This window comes from Andrographis paniculata, unplaced genomic scaffold, assembly GCF_009805555.1.
Source record: "Andrographis paniculata isolate CXL003 unplaced genomic scaffold, ASM980555v1 Contig25END, whole genome shotgun sequence".
NCBI lineage: Eukaryota > Viridiplantae > Streptophyta > Magnoliopsida > Lamiales > Acanthaceae > Andrographis > Andrographis paniculata.
In genome coordinates this window covers 29,628-46,478 of record NW_026137546.1, presented here as the reverse complement: position 1 = coordinate 46,478, position 16,851 = coordinate 29,628, and the positions used below count along the sequence as shown (strand labels likewise).

At 38.2% G+C, this 16,851-nt stretch overlaps 2 protein-coding genes across 4 annotated transcripts; both read right to left on the bottom strand.

Moving 5' to 3' along the window:
* Positions 1 to 4,456: 4,456 nt before the first annotated feature.
* On the bottom strand, positions 4,457 to 11,479 carry LOC127245899 (aluminum-activated malate transporter 4-like). Of its 3 annotated transcripts, none has more exons than XM_051267041.1 (7): positions 10,732 to 11,479; positions 10,190 to 10,327; positions 9,430 to 9,693; positions 9,164 to 9,300; positions 8,924 to 9,070; positions 5,537 to 6,237; positions 4,457 to 5,025 (listed from the first exon to the last, which is right to left on the bottom strand). In XM_051267041.1, exons 1-6 carry the CDS (start codon positions 11,108 to 11,110, stop codon positions 5,542 to 5,544), a joined length of 1,761 nt encoding a protein of 586 aa, XP_051122998.1. In that variant the 5' UTR covers positions 11,111 to 11,479; the 3' UTR covers positions 4,457 to 5,025; positions 5,537 to 5,541. The 3 variants fall into 3 exon arrangements, with proteins under 3 accessions (XP_051122998.1, XP_051122999.1, XP_051122997.1); XM_051267042.1 differs by having other exon boundaries at positions 4,457 to 4,977; XM_051267040.1 differs by having other exon boundaries at positions 4,457 to 6,237.
* A 149-nt stretch (positions 11,480 to 11,628) lies between these two features.
* Positions 11,629 to 15,597, bottom strand: LOC127245898 (4-coumarate--CoA ligase 2-like). Its single transcript, XM_051267039.1, has 4 exons — positions 14,143 to 15,597; positions 12,702 to 13,046; positions 12,363 to 12,430; positions 11,629 to 12,255 (listed from the first exon to the last, which is right to left on the bottom strand). The coding sequence occupies exons 1-4, from the start codon at positions 15,226 to 15,228 to the stop codon at positions 11,994 to 11,996; spliced, it is 1,761 nt and encodes a 586-aa protein (XP_051122996.1). The 5' UTR covers positions 15,229 to 15,597; the 3' UTR covers positions 11,629 to 11,993.
* Positions 15,598 to 16,851: the final 1,254 nt, after the last annotated feature.

Here is a 16,851-nt window from a genome sequence, read left to right as displayed (position 1 = left end):
GAGTTTAAGCATTGGCTTAAACATAAAAAAAAAAAAAAAAAAAAAAAAAAAAAGTTGACGATGATGGAACTCGGGAATCATTTGCGCATTGAGGAGTCATTACGTGCGCAAGAAGATGAGAAGGGAAATGAGTTTGTTGGATCTACAACTAATATGGAGAAGGAAAAAAATGGAGAAAAAACGCAAGCCCGATGTTTTCAACAAAAGCTCCAACAAGAAGTCTAGATAGGATTGTTGGATTTGTGGAAAACCAAGACACTTCAAATGCTATTGTCATGTTGGAAAGGAAAAAGAAGTGCTAGCTAGCACTGGTACGATGGAAAAATGGTCGAAACACCAATCCCAAACCAAGGTAAAGATTTGGTTTAAGTCTGAAAACATGATGGTCGTTGGTTCGGTAACTTTGATATGTAATACACATTATGTGCAAGATGATGTTTATCCGTGGTGGTGGATAGATTTTAATGCCACAACATAATATGTAAATATAGGTGTTGGTTCAAAGAATTCTAGCCGGTTGATGATTGATCAATGTTGTACATAGGGGATTAGCATTGTGATTCAATTGTAGGATGTGGAAAAGTGACACTGAAATTTAATTTTAGTAAGAGTGTTATATTATGTAATGTTATATATGTTCTTAGGCTACGTAAGAACTTTGTCTTGGGTCTTGTACTATATAAGTTTGGGCACAAACAGATGTTCAAATCGGACAAATATGTCCTATGATCATTTATAATATTTGGTTATTATTATAATGGCATATTTAGGGTGAATTTAATTAATATTCTATTTCCTATCAAATTCGTGTGTAATATATCCATATCACAACGATGAGTCGATCTGCATGTTTGGGTCACATTTGAGATATGTCAAAAGCAAGATTAATCCCTTCATTTGACATCAATAATAAATGCAAAACTTTCATGTTCACCAAGATCACGAGAAACCCTTTAAAGGTGTAACTACGAAATCAAAAATCTTTGAACTCATTCATAGTGACTTATGTGATTTTGATTCTACAGCCTCGTTACGGAATAAGAAGTATGTTGTGACATTTATCGATGATGCCACCAAGTTTTGTTATGCTTACCTGTTGTATTAGAAAAAAATAGTAAGGCTTCGGACAATTTTAAAATCTTTAAGGCCACATTTGAGCTTCAAATTGGATTTGAGATAATAAGCTATGTTGACAACTTGTTATCTTCTTAATTGGGTTCCCAAAAACAAAACAAACTCACCTTTATGAACTTCGGTTAAAAAAAAACCTATATTTGTCATATTTACACGTAAGGGGTTGTAGGGTGATTGTAAAGGTTTCGAAGCCTAAAATGAAAACATTACGAGAAAAAGGAATCAATTGTATATTTAATATTTATGTTGAACATTCTAAAACATATAGCTTCTATGTTATAGGACCTAATGACTTTGTATCAGTTCACACTATTATAGAGTCTCGACCTGCGATATTAGATAAACATCAATTTACCTTCATTCGTAGACCATCAATTGATGTGAAACATATTGAGTATGAACATGAGAACAATATTCGTTAACCGATGGATATCGTGTTAGATAGAAGTAATATGCTGAATTTGGGAAACAATCTTGATAAAGATATGGGAGAACAAATTATTGAACTCCATAGAAGTAAAATGGCTAGGAAGCCCAAGTTTGGTCCCGAGTTTCAACTCTATTTAGTTGAAAGTGTAAGGAATAAAACTGATGTGTTGTGTTCTTTTTGTAACAATGTTAGAGAAAAATTCTAAAACTTTTAGTGAAGCTATGAAGTTAAGGAATGCAACTTTTCGAATAAGGCAATAGTTGATGAAATGGAAAATGGCTCTTAAGTGCTATCAGATTTGCTTCCGAGCTGTAAACCTTTAGGTTGTAGATGGATATTTAAAACAAAGCTAAAATCTAATTACACCATCGATAATTTTAATGCTCGGTTGATGGTTCAAGGTTTTAGGCAAAAAAAAATGTATTGATTACTTTGATACCTAAGCATATGTTGCTAGAATTGTTACCATTAGACTGTTAATTGTATTGGTTGGCATCATCAATTTGTTAATACATCAAATGAATATAAAGACAATAATTTTCAATAATGACTTAGGTGGGGAAGTTTATGTGAAAAAACCAAAAGGATTCATCAAGTCGAGAACTGAAAGTAAAGTATGTAAGCTAATTAAATCTTTATATGATTTAAGTCTTTGGAACAACTCTCAAACAATGGTATCAAAAGTCTAATTCAATTATGTTGTCTAATGAATTTGTTTTGAATAAGTCGGAGAAGTATATATACAGTAGGTTTAATGATGCCGGTGAAGGTGTTATAATCTATTTATATGTGGATGACTTATTGATCTTTGGGGCGGATCAAAGCCATGTTGATGAAACAAAAAGTTTTTTGTCTTCCAAGTTTGCAACGAGGATAATAAGACAGGCGTGATTCTTGGGATTAAAATTAAGTGAGAATCCGCTAAGATTGAGTATTACTCAATTGCATTATGTTGAGAAAATTCTTAAAATGTTTCACATAGAAGATAGTAATTAAATTTATACCCACTTTATCAGAGGGCAAAACTTATACAAAATATTGGAGAGTCGGTGTGCCAACTTGAGTACTCTAGAGTCATAGGCTCTTTGATGTACGCAATGATCAACACGAGACCGGATATTGCTTATTGTTCCGTTGAAAGACTAAGTCGATTTACAAGTAACACAAGTACACATCATTGGCAAGTACTTGAAGAGTGTTTAAATGCGTGAAATCAAAAATAAATTATGGTTTTCGTAAAGTGGATCTTCTTCAGTCATTGAAGGATACTCATATGCTAGTTGGATAAACTGTATAGATGATCACTTATCTACTACGATATAGGTATTTTTGCTTGGAGGTACTACTATTTGTTGGGCATCAAAGACGCAAATTTGTATAACTAGCTCGATAGTGGAATCAGAATTTATCGTTTTGGGCGTGGCTATCAAGGAAGCATAATAGTTTCATAACTTGATTCATCAGATTTCATTGTGGCTGAAACTGGTGTCACATATTTCAATACATTGTGATGGCTCAACAACAATGACAAAAGTCTATAGTGAGATTTATAATAACAGGTCTCGACACATAGACGTGAGACATAGCATGACTCATGAACGTCTTACCAATAGAGTGATTTTAGTAAAATATGCTTGTTCACAATATAATTTTATTGACCACTTGATGAAGGGATTAACTAGAAAACTTATGCCCAAGTCATCTTTTAGGTTGAGAATAAAGTCCATCAAATTCATCTAAAGACGAGACACTCAATTCCCTCGTAATGTGTCATTAGGAGTTGATTTTAATGTGAAAAATTTATCTTATAGTTTATTGAAATGCTCTTAAAATATCATCTAAAAATAAACGTTCAATCCTGCAAGAAAGTTAGGTTTAAACTTATTTTCTAAATAAGTTCTTTGAAAAATTGCATTGTAGGTGTAAGATTTAAAAAAATCACCTATATAAGTATGAAATTTTGTTGCTTCAAAATATTTAAGAATTTTAATGTTATGTATTTCTGAAAAATAGAGACTCAAAAGTTTAATGTTAGGATTTATAAACATTTGTGTACACTACACGCATATAATCTTATGAGTTCATTGATTCAATTTTCAGTTACATTGGTTCTCGAATAAATTTATTATTATATACTAATATAAAAAATCAATCATTTTGTTTAGTGAGTTTGCTTATTTCGACAAACTTTTCCAATATCCAATAAAAAGAAAACGGTTTAAATTTCAACAAATTAGGCTTTTAGAGCTTAGACAAACTAAATTCAAATATATATTTCAATTGTTTGTCAAATTCAAAATTCTTAACCGTTTGAATTTTGAATAAACTTTAAAATTAATTATTTTGATTTTAAATTCAAAATGTTGATTAACTTTCAGATTTTCTACAAATAAACAATACTTGGCCATTTATAGTTTTAATTGTGACATATATGCATCAAGATACTAAAAATTCCAAATAACAATCATTCTATTGTCTTCCTAACATCAATGCTCATTGTTAACGCTTTTTAGCACTTAGTGCAACTTCTTACCCTCATATTTATTTTGTGATATCCAACACATGAAAGGATCAAAATAAAGTGTACGGCCAACATTATAGCGATTTAAAGTTCTATCAAATTATTATCTTACCTTAAGAATTTTGAATAAACTTTAAAATTAATTATTTTGATTTTAATTTTAAAATGTTGATTAACTTTCAGATTTTCTACAAATAAACAACGCTTGGTCATTTATAGTTTTAATTGTGACATATGCATCAAGATACTAAAAAATCCAAATAACAATCATTCTCTTATCTTCCTAACATCAATCCTCACTGTTAACGCTTTAGCACTTGAGTGCAACTTCTTACCCTCATATTTATTTTGTGATATCCAACACGTGAAAGGATCAAAATAAAGTGTACAGTCAACATTATAGGGATTTAAAGTTCTATCAAATCATTATCTTACCCTGCTTCTAGATATATTTGACACAACAAAATATAATAGTGAAATGTTGAAGGCACAGAGAGAGGTAGTGTGGGGATCATCCACAACTAGACTACGTTACATTAGATGCATGAGTGGCGAAGGTGTCGTATTTAACCCCCACCCTCTAACCCCATACATGTTGGCTCTTACTTACACTAAATGCATGGTTGTTGTATGTAACACTGCATACATCATCGCTTTACCGAGTTTCCAAGTGAACATATACAGAGTAAAACTTGTGTTCTTCCAATTATCAATGTATGCTCTTTTTTTCTTGATAACTAGGGAAGCATGCATTAGTGGTGCAAGGCAGGGGCCGGGAGGCACTACCAGACTAGACTAGACTAGAAAACAAAACATTGTTGTGTTACCTGTTATTGTCTTCTAATAAGGAGCTGAGTTCCCGTGAGAAGCAAGCATGTGGATAAAGATTGATCTGATCCATGGAGAACGGAGCTTGTTTCAAACCAGTCTAGCTGTGGTTCTGTTACATCAATCAAATATAAAAATGGCACAGCATGCAATAGAATTAAAATGGCCATTGTATCCCTTAAGTTAATTACTGCACCATTCGTGCAGCTCAAGTGGCATTATAGTTTTCCACTACATAAGAAAGCAGAAAATTACATCTGCTAAACATGATCGATTCATCCTAGCAATGTAAGCATGATAGATCCTAGCAATTATGCATTCTCCCTGATTCTTTCTTTAACCATAGCGCCTATATGCTGTCAATCCTGGAGACAGCCGCTGCCATCCTAACCTAGGCTAGGCTCCCAGGCTTTCTAACTCTTCTTATACACTATAACATGGATGCCTGTTTCAGGTAGGTACTACCACTCCTTCATGCATGAGTTAGCCCACTAATTGCATCTAGTATCTTAGTCAAGCCGTTCTCTTAGATTTTTCACTACTTACTGGTTAACCAAGCATTACTTAATCTATTTTAAACACCATGCTATTGCTCAAACAAGATTAATGTAAGAAATACGCACCTGAGTTAGCCTCTGCTGCATACGCATTTGGACAGTCTGTTCCAAAATCCAACATTTGAATTTGATTGTGTTGCATTCGATTCAACAGGCTCCCTGAATTTAGCCTTGTCACTGAGTTCTTCAAATGAGTTCACAAGATTCTGAAGTCTAGCAACATACTCAATCAACAAGGAGGTAAATGTTGCAAGTGACAGCGCACTTGCACTTTCATATGTCCTTGCTTCTCGCTCATTCAGAGTTGCATCATATGTAAGTGAGAGTCGTGAAGGCCACACCACCAGGTGTTCAAACACATCTTCTCTTGTGCCCCATTCTGAAAGAGAGAGACTTGTTCGCTGGTTTGCATTATGCAGACCACTGTTTTGCAATATCCGAGTTGGGTTAGGGTTAAACGATGCACTAAGTGACTTAGTCAATAATTGTTTGTTGTCATTATTGAGCTCATGAAGATTGTCACGACGAGAAGATTTCTCAGGTAAATTTTCATTTTCCCAACTCTCAGCATTCACTAGAAGATATGATTTGCGGTCAATCATTGTTTGCAAATCCTCGGCAGCATCATGAACCTCCTGAAGCAGGTCTCCCGGGTCAAGCTTTTCCATCTTTTCCACCTTCTCACTGAGCAAAAGCAGTACTTTGGCTCCTTCAGTCCCAACTCTCTGAATTCCATCCTTAAATACAACACGTAGTTCAGAAGGTGCCTGCAGACAGAAATGGCTTACTCAAAGACTTGGAAAACATTAAGAAAACAGGGATGGAATGGGTAGTAGCACCAGGAATCGAGAAAATCAACACCAACATACTGACATATGGGTTAAAGGTGTTCACTTTTCCATGCATTTGCTACATGTCAAGCAGAAAATGTACAATGGATACATTTGATCAAAGTAGCATATTATCTATTTGGAAGAAGGCTTAAAATCCCACAAACCAAGTGTGAAATTTTACGATATTTTATATTTTATTCTTGTAGTAGTTCTATTTCTTATCAAGCTGTATCCTGTCATTAATGCTAGGATTATCCGAGTAAAAAAAACAAAATCCTATAATCACAGGGATTTTTCTCCCAAAAATTAGTTTTCATATTTGACTGGCTCATGAATAAAATATTTTCTTCCTTCCAAATTTGAGATGGCCTATGATCTTTGGGAGCCTCTGACTGTGCCGAGAACACCGAATTTGCAGCCTTCATTGCTGAAGAGTCCTTAGCCTTGGAATTCAAGATCAAGACATTAGAGACTTAAAATACTTTTTGGGGAGTGAAGTGGCCCTTGCCAATTTTCATATCTTACACAATTATATTACAAACTTGCTTAAGGAAACAGGTAAGATGACTTTAAGATCACCAAACACTCCAGTGTATCATAATTCATAGACTTTTGGCAAGCTTATTTATTAATGAGATGGGGCTACCACGGAAGTATCTATCTTACACTAGACCAGATATTGCCTTTGTTGTGAGCCTAGTCACCAGTTTATGCACCAACCAAAGGAAGCACATTTAAAAGTTGCCTTCAGAATTGTCCACCAATAATTTAAAGGCATGGAGAATAGAGATTTTCTTTGAGCATATGTCGTGAAGCATATATGAATGCAGATTACATGGGTTCAATGGAGGATTGGAGATCAACTACTAGAGTATTGCACATTCTTGGTGGAAGCCTAGTAACTTTGAATAGCAAAATGCAGTGTAGTAGTTACAACAAGTGTTAAGAGAGCAACAGCCAAAGGAAAATGTGAACTTCCACGGCTAAAGATCATATTGGAAAATGTGAATATAATGTGGGATAAACCTTGAGGTTATATTGAGACCATAAAATCTGCAATGAGTATATCCCACAAGCCGTGACAACATGATAGAACCAAACATATTGAGGTGGACAGATTTTATATCTAGGAAAAGCTGGAAAGTGGCTTAATTTACACCCCTTATATGTCCACTTACAGCATAGCTACGTTGGTTTCATTATATCACAACAAATGCTACACCACATCATCACTGTCAGAATGCTCAAAGAATGTTTTTTACTCCCCAGTCCCAATTTTTTTTTTTATTATTATTTCTAATTTAGGATGTCCCAATCCTCTTTTACCATTCTAAAAATGATAATGCCCGGATGTTGTAATCTTTATCATTTTGGTCTTAAGTAAAGATTGTATAGAAATAGTTCTATATTTAATCTATAGTTGCTGAAAAAATCATTTGTTACTGAAATATTGTCATATGTACTGACATGGTACCACCAAAGCTGATATGAACCGGCCATACCGTAATTTCAAGTGGATTTAATTTTTTAAGGGTGTGTTCTTTTGAAAAAAAATTTCCCCATTTTTACTATTCACCAAATTTTTTCTTCTTCAAAAACATCAAATCAAATACCTATTATTTATTTATTATATTATACTAAAATTTAATTTTACATTTAAAATATCTAGAACCTGTTTATATAACATCATAAACTGCTCCAATTCAAATTCTTTGCTGTTCAAATTCCAATTCAAAATCCAAACCCTCAAACAAACACACCCTAAATAAATATACAAATATATATAAAACTAAATTCATATTAACATTTAATGCTGGAAATTGTATGTGGTTAGTCCATGTTCGCATTAGCAGTTTAAATCCCAATTCAAAATCCAAATTCTCAAACAAACAAACCCTAAATAAATATACAAATATATATAACTAAATTCATATTAACATTTAATGCTGGAAATTGTATGTGGTTAGTCCATGTTCGCACAGGCAGTTTAAATCACAACTCAAAATCCAAACCCTCAAACAAACACACCCTAAATAAATATACAAAAATATATAAAACTAAATTCATATTAACATTTACTGTTGGAAATTGTATGTGGTTAGTCCATGTTCGCACCAGCAGTGTCATATCAACACATATAATAATATTCTAATTGCAGAGGACATTTTCAACAACTACCCGATTTCTTTTAAAGAACCAAAACAATAAACAATGTTGCACAAGGGATAAAAAAACATTTATCCCTTTATACAAAGATACCCAACAAAAAGGAATAAAAAGGTAAAAATAATAAAAATTATACAACCTGAAAAAAAGCCGGAAGTAGTATTATTTTGCTAGTATTAGAATATTTTCTGTATCTTTAATTATTCAATTTCCAGGAAAACACCCTTCTTCCTCAACAACCTACCTTGTACACCTGATCACAAAACGTTTCTAAAGGCTAGGGGAGCAAACAGGATAAAATCCAACTTGAGCATCCTAAAAACTCTGTTAGGTTCAGTTGTACATGTCATTTAATGAAACGTAGTTGACTGATATATTTTAAAACGAAAGCAACACAGTGTAAGGAGTAGTAACTTTGAACAGATTATAAGCAGAATAAAGGTCAGCTATAAACCTGTATTTCAGAAAGTATGCAGCCATGCATTGCCATCACCATGAAAGCGCAATGTCTCAAGGCACCGCCAACTTTAACATATTCACTCCAAGGATAATTGAACATTTTGTAACGGCCATGGGGTGGTTCCCATATAGCAAAACCTAACTGCAACAAGTAGCAAGTCAAAAGTATATCAGGCATCACAGGGTCCCAAGACTAGGATATTATTCAGCTGAGAAGAAATACGATGCAGTGTACCAGGGTCTCCTCTTGGCTAGTGGACTCCACAGCAGCTCTATATCCCTTGTAAAGAGGATCATCAGACGCCTGGTAGACTAGAATTTTTGAGGGTATTCTAGTGTATTCAGCTGATTGCAAGTACATTTTGACACACCCTGAACCAAAGCCCCTGGATATAAGTGAAAAAAGTCACCTTATATAAATTCGAAAAGCATGAGTATATTTAGCTTGCTGGGGTTTTATGCCTTAATCCACAACAATATTTCACAAATCTAAATCATCACCTTCCAAAGACATAGCAACTTCTTTAAAATTTTTAACAATGAGTTTGTGCAGATCCTGACCAGCCCAAATAGGTAAAACGCATACATTCATCATCAAGCAAACAACAGCCCCAACTGCTATTTGCAGCAATCTAGAAACAGCAGTTTGAACCAATTCTGAATCTTCAGATACCAATACAATACAAAATGTCAACAAGAACACCCGAAATCCATATTCGTATTGCTTCATAGCTGGGTGTAACTTCAAATAACTAGCCGCAAAACCTGCAGACCGGAAAAAGTGAAAGTCGCAAATAAGCTGCATTTAGTGTAAAGTTCGTATCCTGGCATGATGGCCAAGAAGGGCATTGACTAATGATTTCTGCTAGTAAATACTTTGCCTTTAACTAAGTGGACAAATTTGATGAAAAATAAAATAATGCAAATGAGGGCCATGATCCATCTCGAGGGGTGTGTTTGTTTGGGGGATTGGATTTAATTTCCACTATTTATCCCATTTTTTGCCCCCAAAAATATCAAATCAAACACCTATTTTTCATTTTTTATATTATACTTAAAAATCAATTTTACATTCAAAACATCACATCAACACCTATTTATATCACATCATACAACTATTTAAATTCAAAACTTTTACTATTCAAATCCCAACTCAAAATCCAAACTCCCAAACAAACACGCCCGAGATATCTTACTTCAGCATGCTTCATTACAATAAAATCATATAGAGAATAACTTCATTTGCTCACTATGAACTGACCTGCAATAAAAATGCTAACAACAATTATGACTTCTTCCACCTCCCCAACCATCATGGACAACTGTGCAATCCCCAGGGCAAGTGCTCCAGCAGTTAAGGTACCCAGCCCTCGATTAAACCCTTTGCTTAATGTAGCCCCTAGACATGCAATCCCATGACCAAAGGTAAGAGGTTAAAGGCCAGATTTGAACAAGCAGCAACAATTTGAAAAGCATGGAACTAATTAAAATGCACTCTGACTAAAAGAAAAGGCTTGGGAGTTTGGAATCATTATTTCGTACGATAACTTCAATTTGATACATACATGGGCGCGCATATAGTGTGTGCAAAAAGGTATTTAAATAATACATCTAATAAGAATGCTTAAAAAAGCGACCAGTAGTTACAATAGTTGGCACTTGGGAAAGGCAACAAAACAAAAAGAACGCCTAGGCTGCCGACTCAGCAGCAGCAGCAGACAAGAGTCTAGATGGAACCGTAAACCTACATAATAGTAGAGAAAGGGCTCTGCTCTTGTAAAATCATGTATATTTTGCACTGACCTATGCTAAACTCGAAGACAACAACAACTGTGAGAATAGCCCAGATGGACTTGTGAGTAAAAATGTTAGGGGGCTCCTTGAAAAACATCAGCAAGGAAACCAGAGATAAAGCGGCGCCCATTTTAGCAGCGAACACCGCTTTTCTCGGATCGGACCTCCCCATTTCATACGCTTCGATAGCAGTTTCTTTGACAACTCTCCACCCCCTCGAAAATCTTTCTCCCGTGGTTCGAAAAATCCGATGCGCACAGCCCTCGTGCGTGAGTACGACAGAAGAGTCGTCCAAGCTGTAGTCAGAATAATATCTGGATGATATCAACCCATCTCGGCTATTCTCTGCAAAATTGTAGGCAGAGGGACCAAAAGCTGAAGGCATCATGGTCGCCGTAAAACGGAATGTTAAACCCCTCCCTCAACGGAGATCGGAGAAGTAGGAAGGATGGAAGAGAGCAGGCAACAAACTCAAGCGTCAAGCCGAACAAAGCCGTAGTAACAATTAATTAATTAATTAATGAGGGAGCATATGTCATACGGCCAAGTGCAAAAAGTTGCAAGAGATATAATATTGGGTGTTATCTCGAACCTCGAACCTCGCGATCTTAATTAATGAGAATCGTGGATTGGATTTGGTTGGCAGAAGAAACCACATTCGATCACAAATGGTCAATGTGGCGGTGAAGTGGTCAGCGTCGCGTGTATAATGTGTGTGTTACTCTATCGTTTCCAGGCTTCATTACATTTAACATACTGAAAAAAGAAAAAAATATAAATAAATTTCTCCCATATAATAACTACAATATGTCAATACATAAAAATAATAATAATAATAATAAGTCACTACTGCAGCATTAGATGGTTGAAGCTATCTGTATGCATCATACAGCTACAGGCGTCATGTGGCAAAAGCAAATTGATATAGATTCTAGATTATTGGGAAAGAATCTCAGCAGATACACATGATACAATATCGGATATAAAAACAGTTGGACGAAGACAACAAAGATGGCCTGCGGTGCGCAAAATGAGAGGGGAGGGGATCTGAAACAAGAAAAAAGAAAAACAGAGTGGAGAGAAAGATCGATAAGGGTGGGTGAATCGGGCTTGTACTTGAGAGTTGGAGAAGAGCAAGGTAGGCAGGCACATGCAGCAGGAGAAATCATAAATCATAACTGGAAGAAAGTAGAATGAAAATTAACAAGTAAACAGACGGACGGACGGACGGACATCTGCGCGGATGGATATATGTGTAGTGTAGTGTGCAACTAAGTGCCGGCCGCTGTGGATGTTGTTGTTGTTGCAGCTGCAGCAGCAAGCTTGGCCCTGAGATCTTTCCTCAGGATTTTGCCGGCTGGAGACTTGGGGATGGCATGCACGAAGTAAACTTTGTGCAGTCTCTTGTAGAACACCACCTGTTTCGATATGAATTCTTTCACCCCTTCTTCCGTCACTTCTGCTGCTGAAGATGAGGATGGCGCCCGAACTACGAATGCCACTGGCACTTCCCCAGCTGCCTCATCCTTTTGCCTGCATGCCCCCGACCCACTTTCATCATTAATTAATTACTTTTGCCAATATAATTGATCCCATCATTACACAAATGTGTACCATATATATATTAGTCGTGTACTTACGGAACTACAGCTGCATCTGCAATACCAGGGTGGTTCACAAGAAGAGCTTCCAACTCGGCGGGTGGTACCTGGATCATCATGCAATGCAGCCAGCTTCCATCAGTTCTTATCAACGGATAGATACAGGCAGTCAATGCAACGATACACACACACTATAGCATCAGGTAGCTAGGTAGAAAGTAGGCCCATTCAAAAAAATAAAAAAGAAGAGAAAATGAGAAGAGTTGATTTAAAAGATATAGAGAACTACGCAGCAACCAACGATAAAAGTGAAATACAGGCAAGTAGGCGGTGATGGAAGAGGAGTGAGATGGATGTATCGACCGACTGATATATTACCTGAAAGCCTTTGAATTTAATGAGTTCTTTCACTCTGTCAACAATGAAGACATCGTCATCATCGTCCACATAGCCAATGTCGCCTGTGTGGAGCCAGCCATCCACATCTATGGTCCTGGCAGTGGCCTCAGCGTCATTTAAGTACCCCTTCATGATCTGGGGTCCGCGTATACAGATCTCTCCGGTGTAGTTGCGTGGGAGGGACTGCCCGCTCTCTGGCTCCACCACCTTCAGCTCTGCGTTCCGAACCACATTCCCACACGAACCCGATTTCGTTGGCAATGGCTGCTTGGCGAAACCCGGAGACATTGACAGCACTGGACCGGCCTCGGTCATCCCATACCCCTACGAGCACAACCAACGAACCAACCACAGCCCATTTAATGAATGAATGAAATAGTACTAGTGTAGTTTAGCGGATCAACACTAGTAGCAGCAGTAGTGATAAGCCAAGGTCCGATCCATATCCACATATATATCCATCCGGATACCCATCACCATCCCAAGCCAAGGAGTGGGTGACGAGCTCGCACACGCGGAAGCCGCTCGCAACAAAGAGCATATGCCAAATGCAGGAAGCGGACACAGACTGAATAAGTGAATCTTAGATGCATGATCTGTTAACCAACGGAACAGTTGCGAGCTAAAACCAAAATAGGAGTCAAATTTTGGAGGAGTCCTCCTTGATTACAGCACAATGCATGAGTGTTCGAACAACACATTAGAAAATAATAGAGTCAAATACGGTCCCCACTACTCATCGGACTTGCGACTGTATCTATGTATGGACGAACACAGACTCTAGAAGGCATCCTCAGTCCCGCCCCCAGCCCCCACAAACAATACATATAATATATAGATATATATAAACAATTTGTTTGTGGGGGATGGATACCGGAAGGAAGGGGCTGAAGATCCCGTGGGGACACGTACACAGTAGAATAACAAATTTGTCTGTAATTTTTGGGAAACAGACAGAATAGAGAGGAGAAGGATATTCTGTACGATGTGGTTGGGGACTGAATTGAAGTGATGACGATGAGTCTTGGCCCATGTACTTCCAGAGGAGAGGAATCGCATGATAAATTGTGTCGTGCAGGACGCCTCTATTTCTTTTTGGTTAGATAATCCCCCCCAACCAACCAACCAACCAACAAAACAACCCACCAACCCTTCACCCACCACAACATTCACGTTTTCATTTTGTTCACTTAGGCGCAACTTAATTTCTATATGTTAGACCAATTTAGTGAGATACGCTGCTGGTAAATGATATCCATTTGACGGATTAATTTTGGTTAGGATAGGACATGGGATGGGATCATTTGAACGAGGTGACAATCCGTTAGCCTGGTTAGTTTAGTTGCCCTTTGCATTTTTTTTTTATCAAAAACTAATTTGTAAATACTAAAATTTTTATTTTAAAAAAAAGCGTGCTGACCTGTCCAAAGATCGCCTGCGGCACTCGCCCCAAAAGCGCCGCCTCCAGCTCCTTCCCCAGCGGCGCCGCCCCCGAAAGCACCATCCGTATCGTGCTCAGATCAAACTCATCCACCATCGGATTCTTTGCCAGCGCCAACACCAGCGGCGGCACCACCGCGGCCACCGTGACCCGGTGCCGCTGTATCAGCTCCAGCAGCGCACGAATCTCGAACTTCTGCATCAGCAGGACCCCCGCCCCAGCTCTCAAGGAGCACAGCAACACCGAATTCAACGAATAGATGTGAAACAGGGGCAGGACGCAGAGCACGACGTCGTCCGCCTTCAAGTACAAATTGGGGTTGTCCCCGTCCACCTGCTGGGCCACGCTCGTGATCAGGCTCCTGTGGGTCAGGATCACGCCTTTGGGCAATCCAGTGGTGCCCGAAGAGAAGGGCAGCGCAACGGCATCGTCCGGATCGATGTCCGCAGCCGGTGCCTCGCTCTCGTCCGCTTCGGAGAGCGCTGAGAAGTGCAAGCACCCTTGGGGAGGGCTGTCGATGGTGATGACCGAGAAAGACTCCCCGAAAACAAGGGAATCGTCGCTCGCAGCTGCTGCTGCTGGATCGCGGAGTTTGTCCACGTATTGGGCTTGCGTGATGATCAGCTTGGATTTAGAGGCGTTCAGCTGCTTGAAGATTTCCTTGGCAGTGCAGAAGGGGTTTGCGGTGGTAGTAACGGCGCCGATCATGGAAGCGCCCATGAAAGTGAAAACGAATTCAGCGCAGTTCTGGAGGAGGGTCATCACGACGTCGCCCTTCTGAATCCCGAGGTTGGACAGGCCGGCGGCGACCTTGCGACAGGTGAGGTGGGTTTCAGCGAAGGTGTAGGATTTTCCGGTGCTGCCCACCATAAGACATGTCCGGTCGGGGTGTTGGGGCACGTTCTGGAAACAGTAGGTGTGCAAAGGGAGGTGATTGGGAATTGGTATGGAAGGGAGTTTGGAAACAAAAACATGATCGGCTTTCGACGTATGGTCTACAGAAGATGAGGAGGAGGAGGAGGAAAGGTCAGGATTTTGAGTATCGACGGCAGCCACCGACAACATTGTAGTGGTGGGGAGCTGTTATAGGACCGATATAGCTAAGCTACCGGATAGATTAAGTGATGGTGGTGTATGTATGTATGTATGTATGATCGATCAGAAGTGGAAAATTGAAGGGGGGATAATTGGGAGAAGTGAAGCTGGGGCGAGAAATTATAACAATACCAATAACATGATTTTATTTGTAATTATTGGTACAACATAATAGTTAATTCAAGAGGAGGAAAAGGAGGAGGATGAGGAGCGGTGGATGAGACGAGGGAGGGGAGAAAGATCGGAGTTTGATGGGTGGGGTGGGGAGTGGAGGAGGTGGAACAATGATGATTATCATGAGGGACAGATTATATAAAACCAAAGAAAGAAAGAATGAAAAAAATGAATAGATAGCATAGCAAATAGCAGATAGCAGCAGCAGCAATTGGGGGTGGGGGTAGTTAGGTGAAGCGAGAGGGAAGCTGAGATGAGATGGGAGTAGCTGGGAGCGAACGAGTGATTGTGTCTCTCGGCACTCCTCTTCTCTCTCTCTCTCTCCGCTGCTGCACCTACACCTACCCTTCTTTCCGCTCTCCCCCAAAGTCAAAATTCCCGCGTCCTCCTACATAACATATATGTACGTGTACCTCTGACTGACTGACTGACTTGTATATGGTATATATATATGTATATTTTATCCACCCGCCTAGACTCGACTGGTGTGAACAATAATAGCAACCACCATCAAGACCAGAACGTCTTCGTCCTTTCATATATATTACTCTCTTTAATTAATATTGTATGATTTGGAAGTTTTTTAGCCACACGCAAACACTCACCAGTGACCACACACGCTTGCTTACACTTAATAGTTAGCAGCCCCCGACGTAATTCGTTCTTCTCTTCGCCAGTCCAGGCTGGCAGAAGGCAGACGGGGTCGGATTGGATGGCACCAGATCATTCTATGAATCAATTATATTTCCATTCGCTTTGAACCATCTCATCTCATCTCATCATGTACTGTCCTTTCTCCAAATTTATAACCCAAACCCGCCACCCCCTAGCTCCTCCTCAACAACTAATTAGTTCTACTTCTGCTTCGGTCGGACACGGGGCCTGTCCTGAAGCTGTCGGCTGTAGCACTCCACCTGCCCCCGCACCTCCTTGCAATTTCCAAATCTGTAATGTTGTTAAGTTTTAGCCATAAAAATTTACTATATAAATTTATCATCTAGCCAGCGATCGAGCGGGTTGTTCTTGAATGACTGCTAGTCACTGAAAATATATATATTTGGAAGGTTCGGTTTTCAAAACCAACAACATGTATTCTTTTTAGCTGGGTTGAATTACTCATCTTTAGTTCAAAGAAAATATTTCACACACGTAAGTTTTTTAGCCATGCATCAAATTTTTTATTTCAAAATTATATGTACATTCAATAAGACGGACACATATACAGAAGTCAATACTTTCCTTACTTAGATTTACCTTATTCCCCATTACCAATTTAATTAGATGATTAAATAAAAAATATTTTAATTTGATTGATATAAAAGTTTTATTTTATAATTTTAATTATATTATATTAAAAAAATAATAATATTTTATTAGTCAATGAAAGTGTACACGAAGTTTTGACATTTTTACTTTTTC

Coding starts and splice junctions, on each gene's coding strand:
- LOC127245899 (XM_051267040.1), bottom strand. CDS start 11,110: ATGATGCCTTCAGCTTTTGGTCCCTCTGCCTACAATTTTGCAGAGAAT. Junction 9,694..10,189: donor TGTTAGCATTTTTATTGCAG/GTCAGTTCATAG, acceptor TCCGGTCTGCAG/GTTTTGCGGCTAGTTATTTG. Junction 6,238..8,923: donor GCATACTTTCTGAAATACAG/GTTTATAGCTGA, acceptor TTCTGTCTGCAG/GCACCTTCTGAACTACGTGT.
- LOC127245898 (XM_051267039.1), bottom strand. CDS start 15,228: ATGTTGTCGGTGGCTGCCGTCGATACTCAAAATCCTGACCTTTCCTCC. Junction 12,431..12,701: donor TTAAATTCAAAGGCTTTCAG/GTAATATATCAG, acceptor ATGATGATCCAG/GTACCACCCGCCGAGTTGGA. Junction 12,256..12,362: donor GCAGATGCAGCTGTAGTTCC/GTAAGTACACGA, acceptor GGGGGCATGCAG/GCAAAAGGATGAGGCAGCTG.